The 18,820-nt window shown below is 35.3% G+C and overlaps 1 protein-coding gene across 1 annotated transcript in view; it reads left to right on the top strand.

Moving 5' to 3' along the window:
* igdcc4 (immunoglobulin superfamily, DCC subclass, member 4) overlaps positions 1-18,820 on the top strand; it is a 79,305-nt gene that overhangs the window by 51,668 nt on the left and 8,817 nt on the right. Inside the window, exons 6-17 of the mRNA XM_051114963.1 lie at positions 507-659; positions 3,305-3,715; positions 5,649-5,813; positions 6,732-6,869; positions 8,082-8,246; positions 9,514-9,735; positions 10,027-10,125; positions 10,225-10,408; positions 12,036-12,163; positions 13,650-13,820; positions 13,924-14,058; positions 16,005-16,107. Of these exons, the coding sequence (XP_050970920.1) occupies positions 507-659; positions 3,305-3,715; positions 5,649-5,813; positions 6,732-6,869; positions 8,082-8,246; positions 9,514-9,735; positions 10,027-10,125; positions 10,225-10,408; positions 12,036-12,163; positions 13,650-13,820; positions 13,924-14,058; positions 16,005-16,107 (2,074 nt within the window). The remainder of the gene's footprint in view (positions 1-506; positions 660-3,304; positions 3,716-5,648; positions 5,814-6,731; positions 6,870-8,081; positions 8,247-9,513; positions 9,736-10,026; positions 10,126-10,224; positions 10,409-12,035; positions 12,164-13,649; positions 13,821-13,923; positions 14,059-16,004; positions 16,108-18,820) is intronic.

An 18,820-nucleotide genomic window follows, 5' to 3' on the forward strand; every position in this document is an offset into this window, starting at 1 on the left:
GCTTCATGATGTGCATTGCACACTATTCATTCAGAATTAGAAATCTGTCATCATATTTTGAGCCTCATGTTGCTCCAGACACACAAAACATTTTGGACACTTTTTGATATTGTTGTGCTGCTGTTTACATCCTTGATTTGAATATTTAAACCTTTGGACCCCATTCATTGTAATTGCATTGTATTTGCATTTTTGGAATGATGTGAGGGTGAGTGATGAATTTTAAAATTAAATTTTGTCATTTCTTTACCTAATCCTCAACAACTTAACTTATTAGTGTTTTTAGTTTAGCTTTTATTAATAGTGCATGAGACTTGGATCCATCTAGTGACACACTAAATACTAAATACTAAAACAGGCTTTTTCAAGGGTGCAATTTTTCATATTGACAGCTGTATACTTCACATTTAAAATGTTCCTGCTTGCTGAGTCTTGACTGATTGCTTTTCCATTCTTTTTTAATTTTCTGCTTTCTTTTTACACAACCATTCCTTGGGGATGCATAGATGGGAAGCCTATAGCTACAGATGTGGTTGTCTTGGCAACCAACCTAGTGATTCCTGACACCCGCAGTCACCATGCTGGAGTGTATGTGTGTCGTGCCAACAAACCCAAGACCAGAGATTTTGTCTCATCTCCCGCTGAACTTCGAGTACTGGGTAATTGTGTGTTTACCTTTTAACAGATCCTGCATATTCTGAATAAATGCTGGATGTATTAATGCAACAAAATATACATTCTTATTGATTCAGTATCATTGATTGAAACATATGGGAAGCTATACACTTTTTATCAAGTACAAAACAATTCATTGGCTAGGAGTTTTTATTGTCTGTTAAGCTTTAGTTTTCAAATTTTGGTTGTCCTTGAGTATTTCTACTGGAACTGTGTGGTTGCCAGTTTCTTTTTTGTGTTATAAAATGTATTATAAAACCCCCTTGTTGTCATGAGTAAAATCAATAAGCTTTCTGGTAAAAACAAACAGATGGTTACTAAACCTTGCTCACACACACCATGGTAGCAAAACCATTATGGCAATGCTATTGTTTATTATTTTAGGTAGTACTTTTTGTATTGGTGTTTGTCCAAAACAAAACAAAAAGTTTTAGCAAGGAAGATGTTATTGCATTCATGCACAATGAGCAAAAGATCACTGTTTCTGAACTGCACATTTAAGCTGAATCTTGAGGTTTAAAAGTAAAAGAAATTATGCAATGATTCCATTAGTAAACACTGTCTAATGAGACTTGTCAAACAACAACTGTGTGTGTTGTGGTCAGACCGGAAAGGAACTTTGTGCCCATGCATACACTGACTGATCTTTTGATTTTGCTAGGTGCTTGGGAAATGTTGACATTCATGAAGAATAACTTATTTAAATAGAGGCAATCTCAAGCAAAAACATAAAACAGACAAGAAATGTTCTGCATGAAAGTACAATATAATTATTCCTCCCAAAAATATGCTCCAACCTTTACAGCAAGAAGCTTTTTTTATGCACTATGAGAGCTATCTAATTGATGCCCATCTGTTTTGCAGGGAAAAAAAGTAGTAGTAGATTTTTTTTCTATCCTTGAAAAATGATGTTTAAAATAAGTTTATAGCTTCCAGACATGTTTGAACCTACAATATGACTCTTTTTATTGGTGTAATGGTATTTTTACCCATTGGCTGATTTATATATGATTCCTATAACACTTTTTCTGTATCACCTATAGTTAATACAATAGCTAATATAAACTTGTAATAAACTATAAATTAATTTTTAGTTTTAATTTCTGTATACACTTTTTTTTCAAGTTTAGCTTTTAAGGTAACATTAACACAAGTTCACGAGTTTGCCTGCCCATCCAGTCCTTATGGGCAATGGTAAACAAACTTGGCTTGGTGTCCTTAATGGAGGCTCGAACCCGAGGCTCGGCTTGAGCGCAGAGTTCGACCCCCCATTGCGATGTTATCTAGAGGGAGAATAACAGAAACAGAGGAGGAGAAGGGGAGGTGGAGGGATGCCGGAAGAACGGAGGCTGGGACGGTGCAATGAGAGCTGCTTATATAGGCTCGTAATGATGATTGACAGGACTGAATGATTAGGCTCCTCCCAAACCTACTTTGGAACTTCAATTAAAGGAATAATTCACCCAAAAATTCAAATTTGCTGAATATTTACTTGCCCCCAGGCCATCCAAGATGTGTTTCTTCATCTGAACAGATTTGGAGACATTTAGCATTACGGTACATCACTTTCTCACTAGTGGGTCTTCTGCAGTGAATGGGTGCCGTCAGAATGAGAATTCACTTTGATTAAAAACAATGACACAAATCGAGGAGTGGATTGAGTTTTGATTGCTTGTGGATTATTGTGATGTATTTATCAGCTGTTCAGACTCTCGTTCTGACGGCACCCATTCACTTACATAAGATCCACTGGTGAGAAAGTGGTGTAATGTAAAATAGTATATTTTTAACATTAACCTGCATTAAAGGATTATTTAACTTCTAGAATAAAAATGTCCTGATAATTTACCCCTATGCCATCCAAGATGTTCATGTCTTTCTTTCTTCAATCAAAAAGAAATTAAGGTTTTTGAGGAAAACATTCAAGGATTTTTCTCCATATAGTGGACTTCAATGGGAGCCAATGGGTTGAAGGTCCAAATGCAGCTTCAAAGGGCTCTACATGATCCCAGACTAGGAATAAGGTTCTTATGTAGCAAAACGATAGGTCATTTACTAAAAAAAAAAAAAAAAAAATCTATACTTTTTAACCACAAATGCTCGTCTTGCATAAGTTTGAAGTACACAGTCGAAGAACTAACCACGCATGACTTTTCCAATGTGATTACACATTGTATGCGTATTGCATGCATAAGCTAGCACAAGACGAGCATTTGAAAAAGTATATAATTTTTTTTTTTTTAAATGACCAATTGTTTTGCTAACCAAGACCCTTATTCCTTGGCTGGGATCGTGTTGTACCCTCTGAAGCTGGATTGAAACTGCAGTTTGGACCTTTAATCTGTTGGGCATCATTGAAGTCCACTGTATGGAGAAAAATCCTGGAAATTTTTCCTCAAAAACCTTTCTTTTCGACTGAAGAAAGAAAGACATGAACATCTTAGATGACATAGGGGTGAATAAATGATCAGGAAATGTTTATTCTGGAAGTGAACTAATCCTTTAATAAATGTTAGTTCATGGTACCTAATGAATTAACAAGTTGTAGCAATATTTCTATGTGATCCTCATTATATGATCTTTTAAACCTCTTCTCACTGTCTTTTTTCCCCACTGTCATTTTGCCCAGCTCCACCAGTCATCCTCCAGCCCCCAGAGGCGGTGTCCCTGTCCCGGGGCAATACGGCTCGGTTTGTGTGTAATAGTTCTGGTGACCCTCCCCCTGCTCTGCGCTGGCTGAAGAATGGAGAACCGGTCCAGTCTAATGCCCGGGTTAAGACTCAGAACCCTGGAGTTCTGCTCATCAACCAGCTGCGGCTGGACGATGCGGGATACTACCAGTGTATTGCTGCCAACAGCCTGGGTACCGCCTGTGCCACTGCCAAGCTGTCCGTCATTGTGAGGGAGGGGCTGCCTAGCCCTCCTCGTCATGTGTCGGCCATACCCCACTCTAGCACTTCTGCACTGCTTACCTGGGACCCACCTGAACATAATAGTGACCAGATCATTGGATTTTCAGTACACTACCAACGCACGGCAGGTGAGAGAAAGTGTCTTTTTATGTATTTCATAATTCATAATGTGAAGTGAAGAAATACAGTTCCATTGCCTAATGGCGAGGTAATATTTCACGAGGTAACATTATATTATAACATTATAACAGCGTTGGGAATGTTACTTTGGAAATGTAATAGGTTACAGATTACACGTTACCCTATTTAAAATGTAATAAGTAACTGCTTCAGTTACAATAACGCAACAGATTATGTCAAGTAATGTAACTAATTTTTAATTACATTTATAAATTTCTAACCAGGCAGGATTAACCTTACAGTAGAACTCAACACTGATTACTGTCAAGACTTCTCAACATTCTTCTTCACTTGAATTAAGATTATAAAAAATTTAATTTAAAGCATAGCCACCGCAAAATTACAGTACAGTTACATTTTTGTAATTAAATTATGTAATTCTGTTATATGTAACTAGTTACTTCTCAACATTTTATGTTAATTAATATTTTTAAAATAATAACGACAAAATGCATAATCTATCTTTAACCTCACATTGTCAAACAGTCAGTTATTACACTGATTTACAGTAAGTCTCACAGTTGGTGAGACAAAAATATTCTGTACGTTCAGCATCAAAAAAAAAAAAAAATGCTGAATCAAACATTATTTGGTTTGGAGCTTTTTTGTTTTTAAAAAACATGCTGAATAAGAACTGGTTCTTGGTTCACATCCCTGTTCATAATGTGTTTAAATCAGTGTAGTTAATGTTGACTAAAACTATTAATCAAACATATTTTTTGAAGCTGAAGTACAATAAAATATACATATTAGGTAAACAGCTGAAATACTGGATAAAAACTTAAATGTTGTTTTTGACAACTAAATCCCAGATAGCACTAATAGCGTGCAAACATCTGACAGACGTCTATAAGATGTCAGTTTTACATACATTCTAAACCATAAACATCTTAAAGACATCTAATAGATGTCTATTTGACATCTGATAGGAGACGTCCTATAGACGTATTGCAGATGAGCAAACACTCTAAAAAATATCTTCTTAAAAATAATCTTCCAGATATAAATGCAGATGTCAAATAGACATCTCCATGATGTGCGTGTGCTGTTAGGGATGAAATAATATGAGTTTAAGCTGAAGAACTAACCCTGATAGCACAGGTTCATTTCGGAGACGTCTGTTTGACATCTACAAGATGTATTTTTTAGAGTGTTTGCTCATCTGCAATACATCTATAAGATGTTCCCTATCAGATGTCAAATAGACCTCTATTAGATGTCTTTAAGATGTTTATGATTTAGAATGTATATAAAACTGACATCTTCCAGACGTCTGTCAGATGTTTGTACACAGCAGATGCTTTTCAGATCAAGTGATCTCTAACAGACATCTTGCATTACTTGTGTAATCTGGGAAAATGATTAAAACTGAAACTATACTACAAATGAAAACTAAATAGAAATATTTAAAAAAAAAAACGTGACAAAGCACATAAAATTACTAAAATTAAAATTATATGAACATAAATGTTGATAAATACTAAAATAGTATAGAAATAATACTATAATAACACTGGTTTAATTTTAAAGAACACTAATTTGTTCTTAAATTTTACTAAACTTTCTGCGAGCACTTTGTTATTTGTTAGTGGAAGTTCCTGGAGTCCCTGTTTGACCTGCAGTGTTTCTCATTACACTGAGTGTAGCCAGCTTAAGTGGATCAGTCCACAGAGAAAAATCCTGTCTCATTACTTTACCGAAGCCAATCCACTTCATAGATCACGGCTGTATAGAACCACAAGCCATATGTAAGCTCCGGCTGTTATTGATGGGGTCACTCTTCTCTTAATTTAGAAAGACATACCCAAAGGACAGTCAGAAAAAATATTTTGGCTAAGATCACATTTTTAAAAAGCAAATGTACTATTTGTGTGTTGACAGGCTCAGACAACATGGAATATCAGTTTGCGGTGAATAACGACACAACAGAGCTGCACGTGAAGGAGCTGCTCCCTCACACAGCCTACACCTTCTACGTAGTGGCCTACTCACCCATGGGGGCCAGCCGCCCGTCACAGCCCGTTACTGTGGAGATGCTAGAAGACGGTGAGCACTGACTAATGAGGAGAGGTCAGGTTTTCAATGCAAAGGGCTGTGATTTGACTAATTATTTGACACATTTAAAGGGATAGTTTGCAATGAAAATTCTGTCATTATTTACTCACCTTCATGTCGTTTCAAACCTATAAGACCTTCGCTCATATTCGAAACACAAATTAAGATATTTTTGATGAAATCTGAGAGCTTTCTGACCCTGCATAGACAGCAACGCAACTACAACGTTCAAGGCTTAGAAAGGTAGTAAGGACATCGTTAAAATAGTCCATGTGACATCAGTGGTTCGAATGTTATACAGCTATTAGAATACTTTTTGTGTGCAAAGAAAACCAAATTAACGTCTTTATTCAACAATTTTTTCTTTTCCGTGTCACTCGACGCGCATTCACAAGAGTACCATGATGCATGCGTTCTGACATAGAAACCTGTAGTACCTGATGAATAGTAAGCCTAGCACATTTACAGAAAATAGCTTAATTTCGCTTGGGAAAATGAGCTGGATACAAATATTAGCAATTTTCATTTATATGCGTGCCCTCTGGTGGCCAGAGAAAAATAAACAACCTCTCTGTGCAATAGACACTAGATGTGCATACTAATGTGCATACTTTTTACATGTTGAAGTATTAATAGTGTGAGTGTCTTTATATTAAAAAAATTCCAAGAAGTGCATTTAAAATACCCAGATCATGCATTTATTTAACTAAAAAAACAAAGCGTGGAATTTTGGAATGTTCCCTACACAGCGGAATGGACACTACCAGATTTAGATGTTAGATGATACAATAACCTTATAAAATGAATACAAATGACAACAGAGTACATAGTGTAATACATAGTGTGCAGTACATCATTTAGGGCACTACACTGTTTTATAAATCTTTGTTTGCTTTGTGTTCTCTGCAGTTCCCAGTGCTTCTCCACAGCTGTCCCTGCTGAGCACATCTCCCACTGACATCAGAGTCATGTGGCTGCCTCTGTCCTCACAGCTGAGCCGTGGAGCCATCACACACTACCGCATTGAATACAGAGCGCTGGAGCAGGGTAAGACAGCGCCGCCTACTGACAGCCTGACATATGACATAATAGTGAGAAAAATACCTTTTTTGTTAGTTTATTGAACTTTTACACAAAATAGAAAAAAAATAAAGTGTTTTTGTTGAGTGTCATATTTGATACATTAGGCTATTATGAATAATATAGCACGATATAAGAGAGTATGGAGCTCATATTAGAAAAGGGAAAAAAAAAATTTCAGATGCTTAGACTGAGCAAAAAATACAATTTGGTGCAGTTGCTGATATTTATATGGCCATAAAATAGGTTAAAATTTTAATAGCTTGTAATGTAAATCAGTGATAATGGATTTACAAAGCATATAATGCATTGCAATACAGTGTTGATTAAGATATGCATGTGCATATGGGCCCGGGCACATGCATTTTTTTTTAATTACAGTGGACACTTGCCACCATTTTGGCTCATAAAGGAAAGAGTAATACATCATTCAGACCTGCAGAGGGTCCACTTTTATTTGTGTGCACTCACAATATCAACAAAACATTGTGGTTTTGTAAAATAATGAAAACAGAATGCGCTTTTGCCTTCTCTGTCTTGAACAGGAGCGCTTCACAAAAATTAACCGAAACTCAGTGAAATACTTGCCTCACTGACATGATAAATATATCCATAGAAAGCTTTAAATAACTTTAAAACAAATTAATTCATATCGAAAACAAAAACTTTTTCATTATGTAATCCATAAACATGCATTTCTCTCTAAAGGCTTCCAGTTAGGTTAATCTGATTATGAGCATTTTAAAATGTAATATACTATTGATTTTCGGAGTCTGATTACGTAATCCAGATTACATGTAATCAGTTACTACTCCGCTCTGTTGATAGAGACATGATGGCTTCTGAATTTGTAGCTTTTTGCATTATCTGTAGTTGCAAGTAGAGCAGGAGGCATTTCTGGGGTATTTCGAGCTGAATGACAAAGACATGGCTGATTGCTCCTGCTCTATTAGAGCTCTGGATGTTTAATTAACAGTAATAAAGGTGGAACAAAAGACAGATTCGGTCTGATGGCCTGTGACACAGAATGAGAGACAGAAGCAAACTCAATTTAGACATTCATTGTTCATGCTGCTTTATCAGCTAGCTGCAGAAATGATTTTCACTGGCATACTTATTTTCTGGCACGTGTTTGTGTGTGTGTGCGCATGTGTGTGTGTGTGTGTGTGTGCCCTCCAGTGGATCACATATACTCTGTGGAAGTGAGTGGGAATGAGACACAGGTGACTCTAAGGGACCTGAAACCAAATCAAACGTACCAGCTCCGGATTGCAGCAGGAACACGAGCAGGGTTCAGTCAGTCTTCTGAGTGGGCCTCGCACCACACACCAAACCTTACTCAGGGTGAGTAAACACATAAACACGCACACATAGGCAAATGCACTATATGCATACTGATACCAGTTTTGACTCGCACAAGGTTAAACTTATATGCCGTGACGCCTCCAAGGGGCGGCCGGTGGGCCGTTGATCCCCCTAAAACAACACTGACCACCCTATTGGTCTTTCAGTCACCAAGATTGTATACATTTTTGTTTACCTTCAGACTAATTTTTAATTTTAACGTCTATGTGTGTAATCAGACCAAACACTTTACCCAGTATTCATGGAATACTTAGAATTTAAGAAAAAACTCTCAATAAGCATATGTTACCACATGCTTTATTTCCCTAGTAATTTTTCTGTGTATAGTTTACATCTTGTCTGCCCTGGTACGAAGTTCAAATCTATAGTCAAGTACAAAGTACTAAATACATTGCTGTTCAAGGCTGCTTTTTTTTATCAGACTTACAGTAAAAACAGTAATATTGTGAAATATATATATAAAAAAAGTTTTCTATTCTAATATATTTTAAACTTTTTATTTCTATAATGGTGAAGATGAATTTTCAGCATCCATTACTCCAGTTTTCAATGTCACATGACCCTTCAGAAGTCATTTTAATATGCTGCTTAAGAAATATTTCTTATTATCAAATGTTGAAATCATTTGTGCTGCTTAATATTATTTTTGTGGAAGTTGTTATACAATTTTTTCAGGCTTCTATGATGCATAAAGTTCAAAAGAACTGAAACAGGAATCTATTGTAACATTATAAATGTATTTACTGTCACTTTTGATTAATTATAATTGTGTCCTTTCACCAAAAATCATACATTTTTGAATGTTAATGGTGTTATGCTAATTTTAGCAAAAAATCTCATAATGAATCTTTCTTCTGTTCAATTCATAACCATTTTGAAGTAATCAACTGGTAATATTTTCATTTTGTCTCATAAAATTAAATCAAGTCAATTATTTTTAATCTAAATTATTAGGATTTTCCCATTATTAGCTTCCATTTCCCATTGGCGACTCTTAAAGCCTAAATGGGAGATTACACGTGGGTAAATAAAATAATATGATAATTCTGATCCACTTGAATTATGGCAGAGAGATAAGCTTGCAGGCTTCTTTATGGTTGTTTAAAATACAAGTTTAATTTGTATGCAATTTTCAGCGTCCACCATTAAAAATGTCCTGGAGGCGCCGCTGCTTATGTACAGCCCTGCTAGTGTGCACACACCAAACATCGGCGTTCTCACCAACTCCCTCTGTTGTCTTTCCCAGTGCTCTTTGCTCCCACTGAGCTCAAAGTGAGAGCCAAAATGCATTCCCTCCATGTCACATGGCAGCCACCACCCAATCACACTCAGATCACCGGCTATAAGCTTTCCTGGCGGGAATTGGATGGAGAAGAGATGCCCAATGAGGAGAAGCTTATGATCAGTGAGAGGATTCAACAGATCAAACTGAGGAAGAGAGTTAAACACCATGAGGTCACAGGCCTTGGTGAGAATTTATATTCACATAAACTATACTCTCAAACACAAATACACTTGAAACTGCATTTCTAATAGACACTTTTACACAGCAGCTTATATGATGCCAAATGCAGGGACTGTATTTGTGGATGTGCTTAGTGGATTATCTGTCACTGTGAGCAGTTATAAAACGATCTGAGAAAGAACAGAAGATCAACCTGGGCTGATTGTTAAAATAACTGGTCTAGCATGAATGCAAAGCATGTGAAATGTTTTACAATATGAGCATGTGATTGTTTTATTTGTCTGATTGTTTCAGCTCCTGATCGGCTGTATGAGGTGAAGGTTTGGGCGTTTAACAAACAGACTGAGGGTTATCCCGCTGTCTGGAAAGGCAGAACAGAGAAGCTCACACGAGGTGCGTGTGGTTGTGATGAGATCGAATCATATCTAGCTGTCCTGTAGAATTACATCGGAGTAAATTTTGTGTGTGTGTGTGCGTGTATCTTTTTCTTAGTGCGAACAACAGACTCTCTCCCACCATTGCCACCCATCAGTGTCAGGGCTCGTGCGAACAGTTCCACCTCTATCTGGCTCCGCTGGGAGAAACCACATTTTAGCAATGTGCGAATCATCAACTACACTATACGCTGCAGCCCCGCAGGAATACGCAATGCATCGCTGGTCTCATACTATACCAGGTACTAGGCATATACACAAAAATGTTCATGTATAGACAGATTATAAACAATCATTGTGAAATAAACATTAAAGGCACATATACATTGTTGCCATACTGTGCTCACTTGCTCAGTCATTTTCTTACTCAAGCAGTCATTCAGTCAGAAATTATTCGCCGATATTTGGTGTATCAGACATTGCCATTGGTCTTAAAGGGGACACCAAATGCAAAATTCACTTTTATATGGTGTTTGCATATACAGTTGTGGTCAAAAGTTTACATACACCTTGCAGAATCTGCAAAATGTTAATTATTTATCATATAAAATGCATGTTATTTTTTAGTTAGTACTGACCTGAATAAGATATTTGAACCCTTTCCAAAAATGACTATGATTTTGAGATCCATCTTTTAACACTGAGGGACTCATATGCAACTATTACAGAAAGTTCAAACGCTCACTGATGCTTCAGAAGGAAACACAATGCATTAAACGCTGGAGGGTGAAAACTTTTTAAATTTGAAGATCAGGGTAAATGTAACTTCTGTCTTCTAGGAAACATGTAAGTATCTTCTGTAGCTTCTGAAGGGCAGTACTAAATGAAAAAAATATATTTTTCTTTAAATATCCGCCATTTTCTCACCCTCAAGCAGCTGTAGCAACAACGTCTCCTAAGCAATGCAGGTGTTTTGTAGTTGGATGTAAAAGTCAACACAAGAGTCTTTATTTTCTCCCGACATCAGAGCCACTGAGGATGCAGTAGGTTAGTTTTGTTTTTGATGGTAATATGCCACCAAATACACAAAAAAAACAGGAGAGGGGCGGAGTGAGCAGTAGCTGATTATCATTTAAAGAGACATGCCACTGAAACGGGTCACTGTGAACAGAGCTGTTTTTGACAAGGTGAAAAGTGTTGTTTTACGTGACCATTGAGGAATTTTAACCAAAGTATTTTGCAGACATTTCATTTCATCATACCGACATCCAATTTCCCATTTAAGAATTACCAAAATGAAAAATGCTTATTTTCTTTTAATTATTTTTTGTGAATTTTAAGTAAATATTGCAAGTTATTTCTTATCATTTGTTCTCTCTATATATGATATGTGATTAATCAAAAGTGAATCAAAACTGACAGTAAAGGCATTTATAATGTTACTAAATATTCTATTCATCAAAGAATCCTGGAAAAATATATCACAAATTCCACAAAAATATTAAGCAGCACAACAGTTTTTAACTTTAATAATAACAACAAATGTTTCTTGAGCACCAAATCAACATATTAGAATAATTTATGATCATTTGACACTAAAGACTGGTATAATGGATGCTGAAAATTCACCTTTACATTGTAAAATATGTTTCTACTTATTTTAATTCATTTCTTTTAATTTCTATTTATTTTTAAATTATTTTGAATTGTAATAATATTGCACGATATAAATGTTTTACTGTATTTTTTAACAAATAAATGATGTAGCCTTTGTAAACACAAAGGACTTCTTTCAAAAACCAAACATTTGAATGATTTATGTATGCCACACTGCCTTTCTAGATGGCTAGCACTATTGACTGTTAAAAAAGTCCTTTATCAGTCTGCTGGTCCACTTACTGTATTATTCTATATCTCACTGTATTTCAGCTCTTCTCAGGAGATTTTACTGGAATCACTAAAGCCCTTCACCAGCTATGAAATTGCTGTACAGTCTAACGGAGTTGATATGAGTGGCCCTTTCAGCAGCACAGTAGAAGAGTCTACACTTCCAGACAGTGAGTACAGCCCCTTTCAATGCCTCAGAACCTTGAAACCTAATATATGTGAAAAAAAAGTTTTGAAAAGGTGTTATATGGTCTTGTATTCTTTTTTCAAAAGAATTTCTTTTCTGGTAAATCTGGCAGAGTTCACACTGTGTCTTGTGTTTTTCTCATGCGTGAGCGAGGGCTTTAATTATAGTGTGTACACAAGCGTGAGTGTCTGTAGGGGTTTTTTTGAGTGGGAAGTGATGAATGAATCCGTATTTGTGAGTGTATTGCGAGTGTGTGAGTTGTGTGGGTCAGTGTGAGTCAGTGTGTTTGTGTTAGGTTAACAGTTAGGGGGGATTAATAGGGAGAGGCGTAAGGAGATAATTGGCTTTAATTAAAAGCCCAGATGGAATTGCCCCTCTTGTTGGCCAAGAGTCTTTCAGCTTGTCAGTCAGTCTAGCCAAGTGATGGCAGGGAGGGGCATGTTGCCACAGCGATTTAGTGTCAGACCAACTGAGAGGAGCTTTATCTACTCTTGAGGGGGGAGAAAAAGTGGGGACTTTTCCCTCTAAAATAAAAGTGGATATTATACTCATGAAATCTCCCTAAAACTCCCAGACTTCACATGCTGAGACCATTATATCATCACAAACCTATAAATGTGCTTTTCTTGGCGCCAAAGAAAAACTGCATTTTTTTTTTTGTGCAGCCAGCACACGAGAATACAAAAGATCAGGCATACAATAGAGATTGCGTTTAAAATCAAATTTAACATGAAACAAAAAATGAGGAGTTTAGCAGAATGTTTAAGCTGCTCCTTTCCATACAATGAAAGCGAATAGTAATTTTCACTGTCAACCTTCTAAAATGTTCAAAAATTGGCATTTAAATAGCCACTGTGACTTGTGTACATGATTTCTGAAGCCATACTGACTGAAACAGACTAAAAATGTAAGTTATTTGCTGAAAATTTTATATTTTAGTGTCAGCTAGTGTCTATCTTATTTCTTTAATTTATTAATCTGATAAAGCCCTTTAATAAGCTGCACTGTTAAAGGCATAATATGTAAGGTTTTTTTATTTAAATATCGAAAAATCACTAGAACAGTGTTATATATTTTGCTGACTTTTGTACTTACGAAGAATATTGAAATCCAGAGAAATAAGCAATTTTAGCTAGTGTAACGGACCGTGTCGTTGCGTTGCCTACCAATGGCGTCATACACCCGTGATTTTATTTTGTAGAAATCATGGAAACCCCAAAGACGCTTTAATATGTTATTTATTGGCATTTTTTTAAAGTACTGTACCGTGAAGTACCATGTAAATACCATGGTAAATGTCACAGCAATATGAGTAGTCTAAAATAATGGGTAAATTATTTTTTTTTATTAATGCACATTCATTTTGAAGATTGTGTCTGATTGAAAATGAAAATGTTCTTAATTAATATGGTTCTCTTTTCCTTTTTTGGCGTCTTGTGTGTCGGGTATAAATGTGTGTTTTTCCGTAGGACCCTCTTCTCCTCCTCTGGATATGCAGTTGAGTGCACTGGACTCATATTCTGTTCTGGTGAGCTGGCGCCCTCCACTGGAGCCAAATGGTGTCATTTTGACCTACTGGATCCTTTACACTGGCAACATCAGCCATCCAGATCATCTGTGGATAAACCTCACACATGATGGTAAATCTGCAAACACACACACAAACAACAAGCATGGTGCTGTACTTAATGTGAGCATTGTGATTGTCTCTTGTAAATCTCTCTTTGTCTCACTCTCTTTTAGGCTCTGTTACCAATGCAGAGGTTCTAGGTCTCATGAGTGGGACACGTTATTATTTTAAGATGGGGGCCTGCACTGAACTTGGGGTGGGACCATATTCACCTGTGAAGGATGTCTATACTCCTCCAAAGAAATATGGTGTGTATCTGTATGTAAGAGTTTTCACACTATTTGTTGTGTGTATGATTTTTTTTAAGGGTGTGTACAAGTTTTGATTCTTCAAGGTTTATATTATGTTTCTGTAGTTTTGTAGTATTGCTTTAACTAGTTTATTTATGTAATTTACAGATCAGATAAAGCATTTTATTATTTGTACTTTTAAAAGCAATACATCAATTACGATCAGCTATCACCCTGCATTTTTTTTTTTTTTTTAAATTAGGTGACTTTTTTCCATTTGATGCACTTTTTATACACTATTGTTCTGACAAACGTTTCTGAACAGTATAGGGTTTTTAAGTTTTTTTTTTTTTTTTTTTTTTTTTTTTTTTTTTTAAAGAAGTCTCTTCTGCTCACCAAGCCTGCATTTATTTGATCCAAAGTACAGCAAAAACAGCTTTTTTTTCCTATTCAAATATATTTTAAAATGTAATTTATGTAATTTATTCCTGTGATTTCAATGCTGAATTTTTACTCCAGTCACATGATCATTCAGAAATCATTCTAATATTCTGATTTGCCGCTCAAAAAACGTGTATTATCATTATTATGTTGAAAACAGCTAAGTGGAATTTTTCCAGAATAACAGTATTCATCTGAAATAGAAATCTTTTGTAACAGTATAAATGTCTTTATCATCATCAATTTAAAGCATCCTTGCTATATATATATATATATATATATAATTTTTTTTGTTGACTCTAAGCTTTTGAATGGTATAGTATATAATGTTACAAAGCTTTTTATTTAAAATAAATGCTTATCTTTGGATCTTTCTATTTATCAAAGAATCCTGAAAAAATGTACTCAACTGTTTTAAATATTGATAATAATCATAATCAGCATATTAGAATGATTTCTGAAGGATCATGTGACTCTGAAGACTGGAGTAATGATGCTGAAAATGTAGCTTTGAGCACAAGAATAAATTACATTTTAAAATATATTCAAATAGAAAACAGTTTTAAACAGCACAGCTTTTTCTGTACTTTGGATCAAATAAATGCAAGCTTGGTGTGCAGAAGAGAATTCTTTAAAAAACATTAAAAATCTTACTGTTCAAAAACGTTTGACTGGTAGTGTGTGTTTATTTTAATTTGTAATAATAGTTCACAATGTTGCTGTTTTTACTGTATTTTTGATCAAATAAATGCTTCCTTGGTGAGCATATTATTTTTACTGTTTTTACAGTGATAGTTTGTTACATGTATGTTACATTTGCACTTGTGCCTTTGGTAGATGCTTTTATTCAAAGAGATGTACACTACATTCAAGTTATACAATCAAATGAATCAAGCCCTTGGCCCTGCAGTACTCTGAGCTACAGAAAACTTGGCTGATATGTGAACATTTTCTATCAGAAAATGGACGCTTGTAGCTCAAAAACATGAACCTGTGCTTATATGTGTACTTATGTGTATTTAATATTTTCTACTGCTTTGGCAAAGAAAGCCCTTGTTTGTAATGTCAGTTAAGTTTCTCTGAATCTGCATGAGGCGTCACAGGTGTGTGTGAGTGTGTGAGAGAGAGAGTAGAGACTGCCATCTGCCTCTGCCCATCACCGACACTCAATTAATAGCACTCCCACAGGGAGTGTGAAGTGATTCAGTCCAGCCTTATACACACACCGTCTGTGGGGAGTTGGCCACAGAAATTCACACAGACTTGCATACACCAGTCCTATAATGAGTTATAATTAATATAACACATTGTGTTATAATTAATATTTCATTATTATGTTTAAGAATGATTCAGTTGTATTGAATTACTATGAAGTGTAATTATGTGTAATTACTCGCTGACTGATTTCTACACTTCTGTCATGCATTCTCTCTCTCTCTCTTTTTTTGCTATTTCCACTCCACTGTCTTTATCTATTCCCCCTAACCCCCCTCTCTCTCCTTGACTCTATCACTCTCCTACAGAGCTGGATATCCATGCTGTGACTGGTATCATAGTTGGAGTGTGTCTTGGTCTGCTCTGCATCCTGCTCTGCATGTGTGTCAGTTTCCGCAATGGAAAAACACGGTATGCGTCTGTTCAAACTCTGTAAAATCAACAAGTTTAGATTGTTCCATTAGTTAGAAATGGTTCACCCAAAATTGAAAATTCTGTCATGATTCATCTTTATGACTTTCTTTATTGTGCGGAACAAGAATATATTTTTAAGAATGTTTCTTCTGCTTTTGTCAATACAATAAAAGTTAGTGGTGTTCAAAACAACATTTGGCCAGTTTTGTTATCGTTAACAAACTAAAGCAAACTATGATTATCATTAAAAAACTAAAGCTCATTAAAAATTACTAAAACTGAAACTGAAATAAAAAAAAATGAGGAAGCACATGACAAAATGTGAACTAAAATTAAAAACTGCACTTTAAAGGGATAGTTCACCCAAAATTCTGTCATTAATTACTCACCCTCATGTTGTTTCAAACTCATAAGACCTTTATGGTTAAATTAAGATATTTTCGATGAAATCCAAGAGCTTTCTGACCCTACGTCGACAGCAGTGAAACTACCATGTTCAAGGCCCAGAAAGGTAGTAAGGAACAGTGTTGGGTAAGTTACTCTAAAAAAGTAGTTAGTTACATCTTCAACAGTGTAATTAGATTACTGTACAAATTATACTCTCCAAAAGTATTTAAGTACTTATTACTAATTACTTTCTAAATTCAGTATCATCCTCGACAAGTTAATGATACAAGGATAGACATAAAATGTTTTTTTTTAATTCTTTCAAATAAATAATAGATAACCACATTAATTATTCTGGTCACACTTTAGATTAGGGTCCAATTCTCACTATTTACTAACTATTAACTATGACTTTTGACTCAATATACTCCTAATTACTGCTTATTAATACTAAGTAAAGTAGTTGTTAAGTTTAAGAATCGGGTAGGATTAAGTATTTAGAATAAGACATTAATATGTGTTTAAGTAATAATAAACAGCCAATATCCCAATAATATTCATGCTAATAACTAGTTAATAGTGAGAAATGGACACTAAAGTGTTACCAATATTCTTATTAACTCACCAAAGTATTTAACGTGAGAAGGTGAGAAGGCTAGACTTTAAATTTTGATGTTAAATTCACTTGTATTGTATATAAATATTCTACAGTCTGTACACAGTATTAAGTTAAATTACATAAGAAGTAACTGTAATTTAATTACAGAAAAAATAAGAGTAATCCCTTACTTATTCAAGGGAAAAGTAATTAAATTACAGTAACTAATTACTTGCGTAACTACTTATGCCGAACACTTGTAAGGACATCATTAAAATAGTCCATGTGACATCAGTGGTTCAATTATACTATTATATGAAATTACTAAATTCAATTATACTATTATATGAAAGAAAACTAAAATAATGACTTTGTTCAACAATTCCTCTTATTCCGCAATGCGTTCACGAGAGTACACGATGCATACGTGTGGTGCCGCTGACACAGGAACCACTGATGTCACATGGACTATTTTAATGATGTCCTTACTAACTTTCTGGGCCTTGAACATGTCAGTTGCGTTAATGGCTACGCAGGGTCAGAAAGCTCTCAGATTTCATCCAAAGTATCTTAATTTGTGTTCCGAAGATGAATGAAGGTTTCACGGGTTTGGAAAGACATGAGAGTGAGTAATTAATGACAGAATTTTTATTTATGAAAATATGAAAATAAAAGCTAATTCATAAATACTAGTATAGTATATTAATAATACTAAAATAACATTGTCTATCTCAGAATGGAAACCTACTGACTTTCTAATTGTAAGCACTGAACACTGAAACCTTTTTTAGATGAATTATTCCTTAAACACAGGAAAAACACTGCAACAATGACAGCTTAGGCAGAAATCTCTTTGTCCCAAAGGCTTTTAATGACAAACGAGCTGTAGTGAAAAGCCTCCCCAAATTATATTCAAATTTTGGAAGTTTCAAGGACCTTTTGGATGTTACTTCAATCTGGAATGAGACATGGGTGAATAACAACACTCAATCACACAGTGTGTGTGCAAGCATGTGTGTGTCTGAAGCAGATGTGGCAGATGTGGGTATTGAGAGCTGAATGACAGAGAGTCATGGCTGATTGCTCTTGCTCTATTAGAGCTCTGCTGGTTTAATGAACAGCCACAGAGGCAGATTGAGTCTGCTGGGCTTTTGCATTTAGAGAATGAGAGAACCAAACTCATTTCACCACCTTCTGAGAATTGTGGTCAGCTGCAATGATTATTGGTTAACAGAGTCTGAATAGAGCGCCGTGTCTCCATTATACACGTGTGACCTTTACATTTCAAAGCTTTCACATAAGTATACATTGACATTAATGGGGGGGAAATTTGACAAGCTGCGTGAGGTTGGGTTAATATGCACTCATCAGACTCTTGGCTTGGGAGTTTAGTGGAACCTCCAGCTGTGAAATTGCGACTGAGCTCATTAGATAAAATGACTGGTTCTTTAACATTCTGCATGTACAGTAAAAATATATAGAAGGGAAAAGAAGAAGGCAGGTTACATTTCTGAAAATTAGGAACATTGTGTATGTCTTTGAAAGCAGAAAGGTTTTTTTTTTTTTTTTGGGGGGGCAATTTCACAGTAGCATGTGATTTGATAAAGTTAAATATAAAAGCATGTTTAAAACATGAACAATCGAAAATGTATTTGATTACCACTTTGACAATATTACAAATCTTTTAATATCACCGGTTGGAATACATTGATAATTTAACAACAT

Source organism: Labeo rohita, chromosome 7, assembly GCF_022985175.1.
Source record: "Labeo rohita strain BAU-BD-2019 chromosome 7, IGBB_LRoh.1.0, whole genome shotgun sequence".
Taxonomy (NCBI): Eukaryota; Metazoa; Chordata; class Actinopteri; order Cypriniformes; family Cyprinidae; genus Labeo; species Labeo rohita.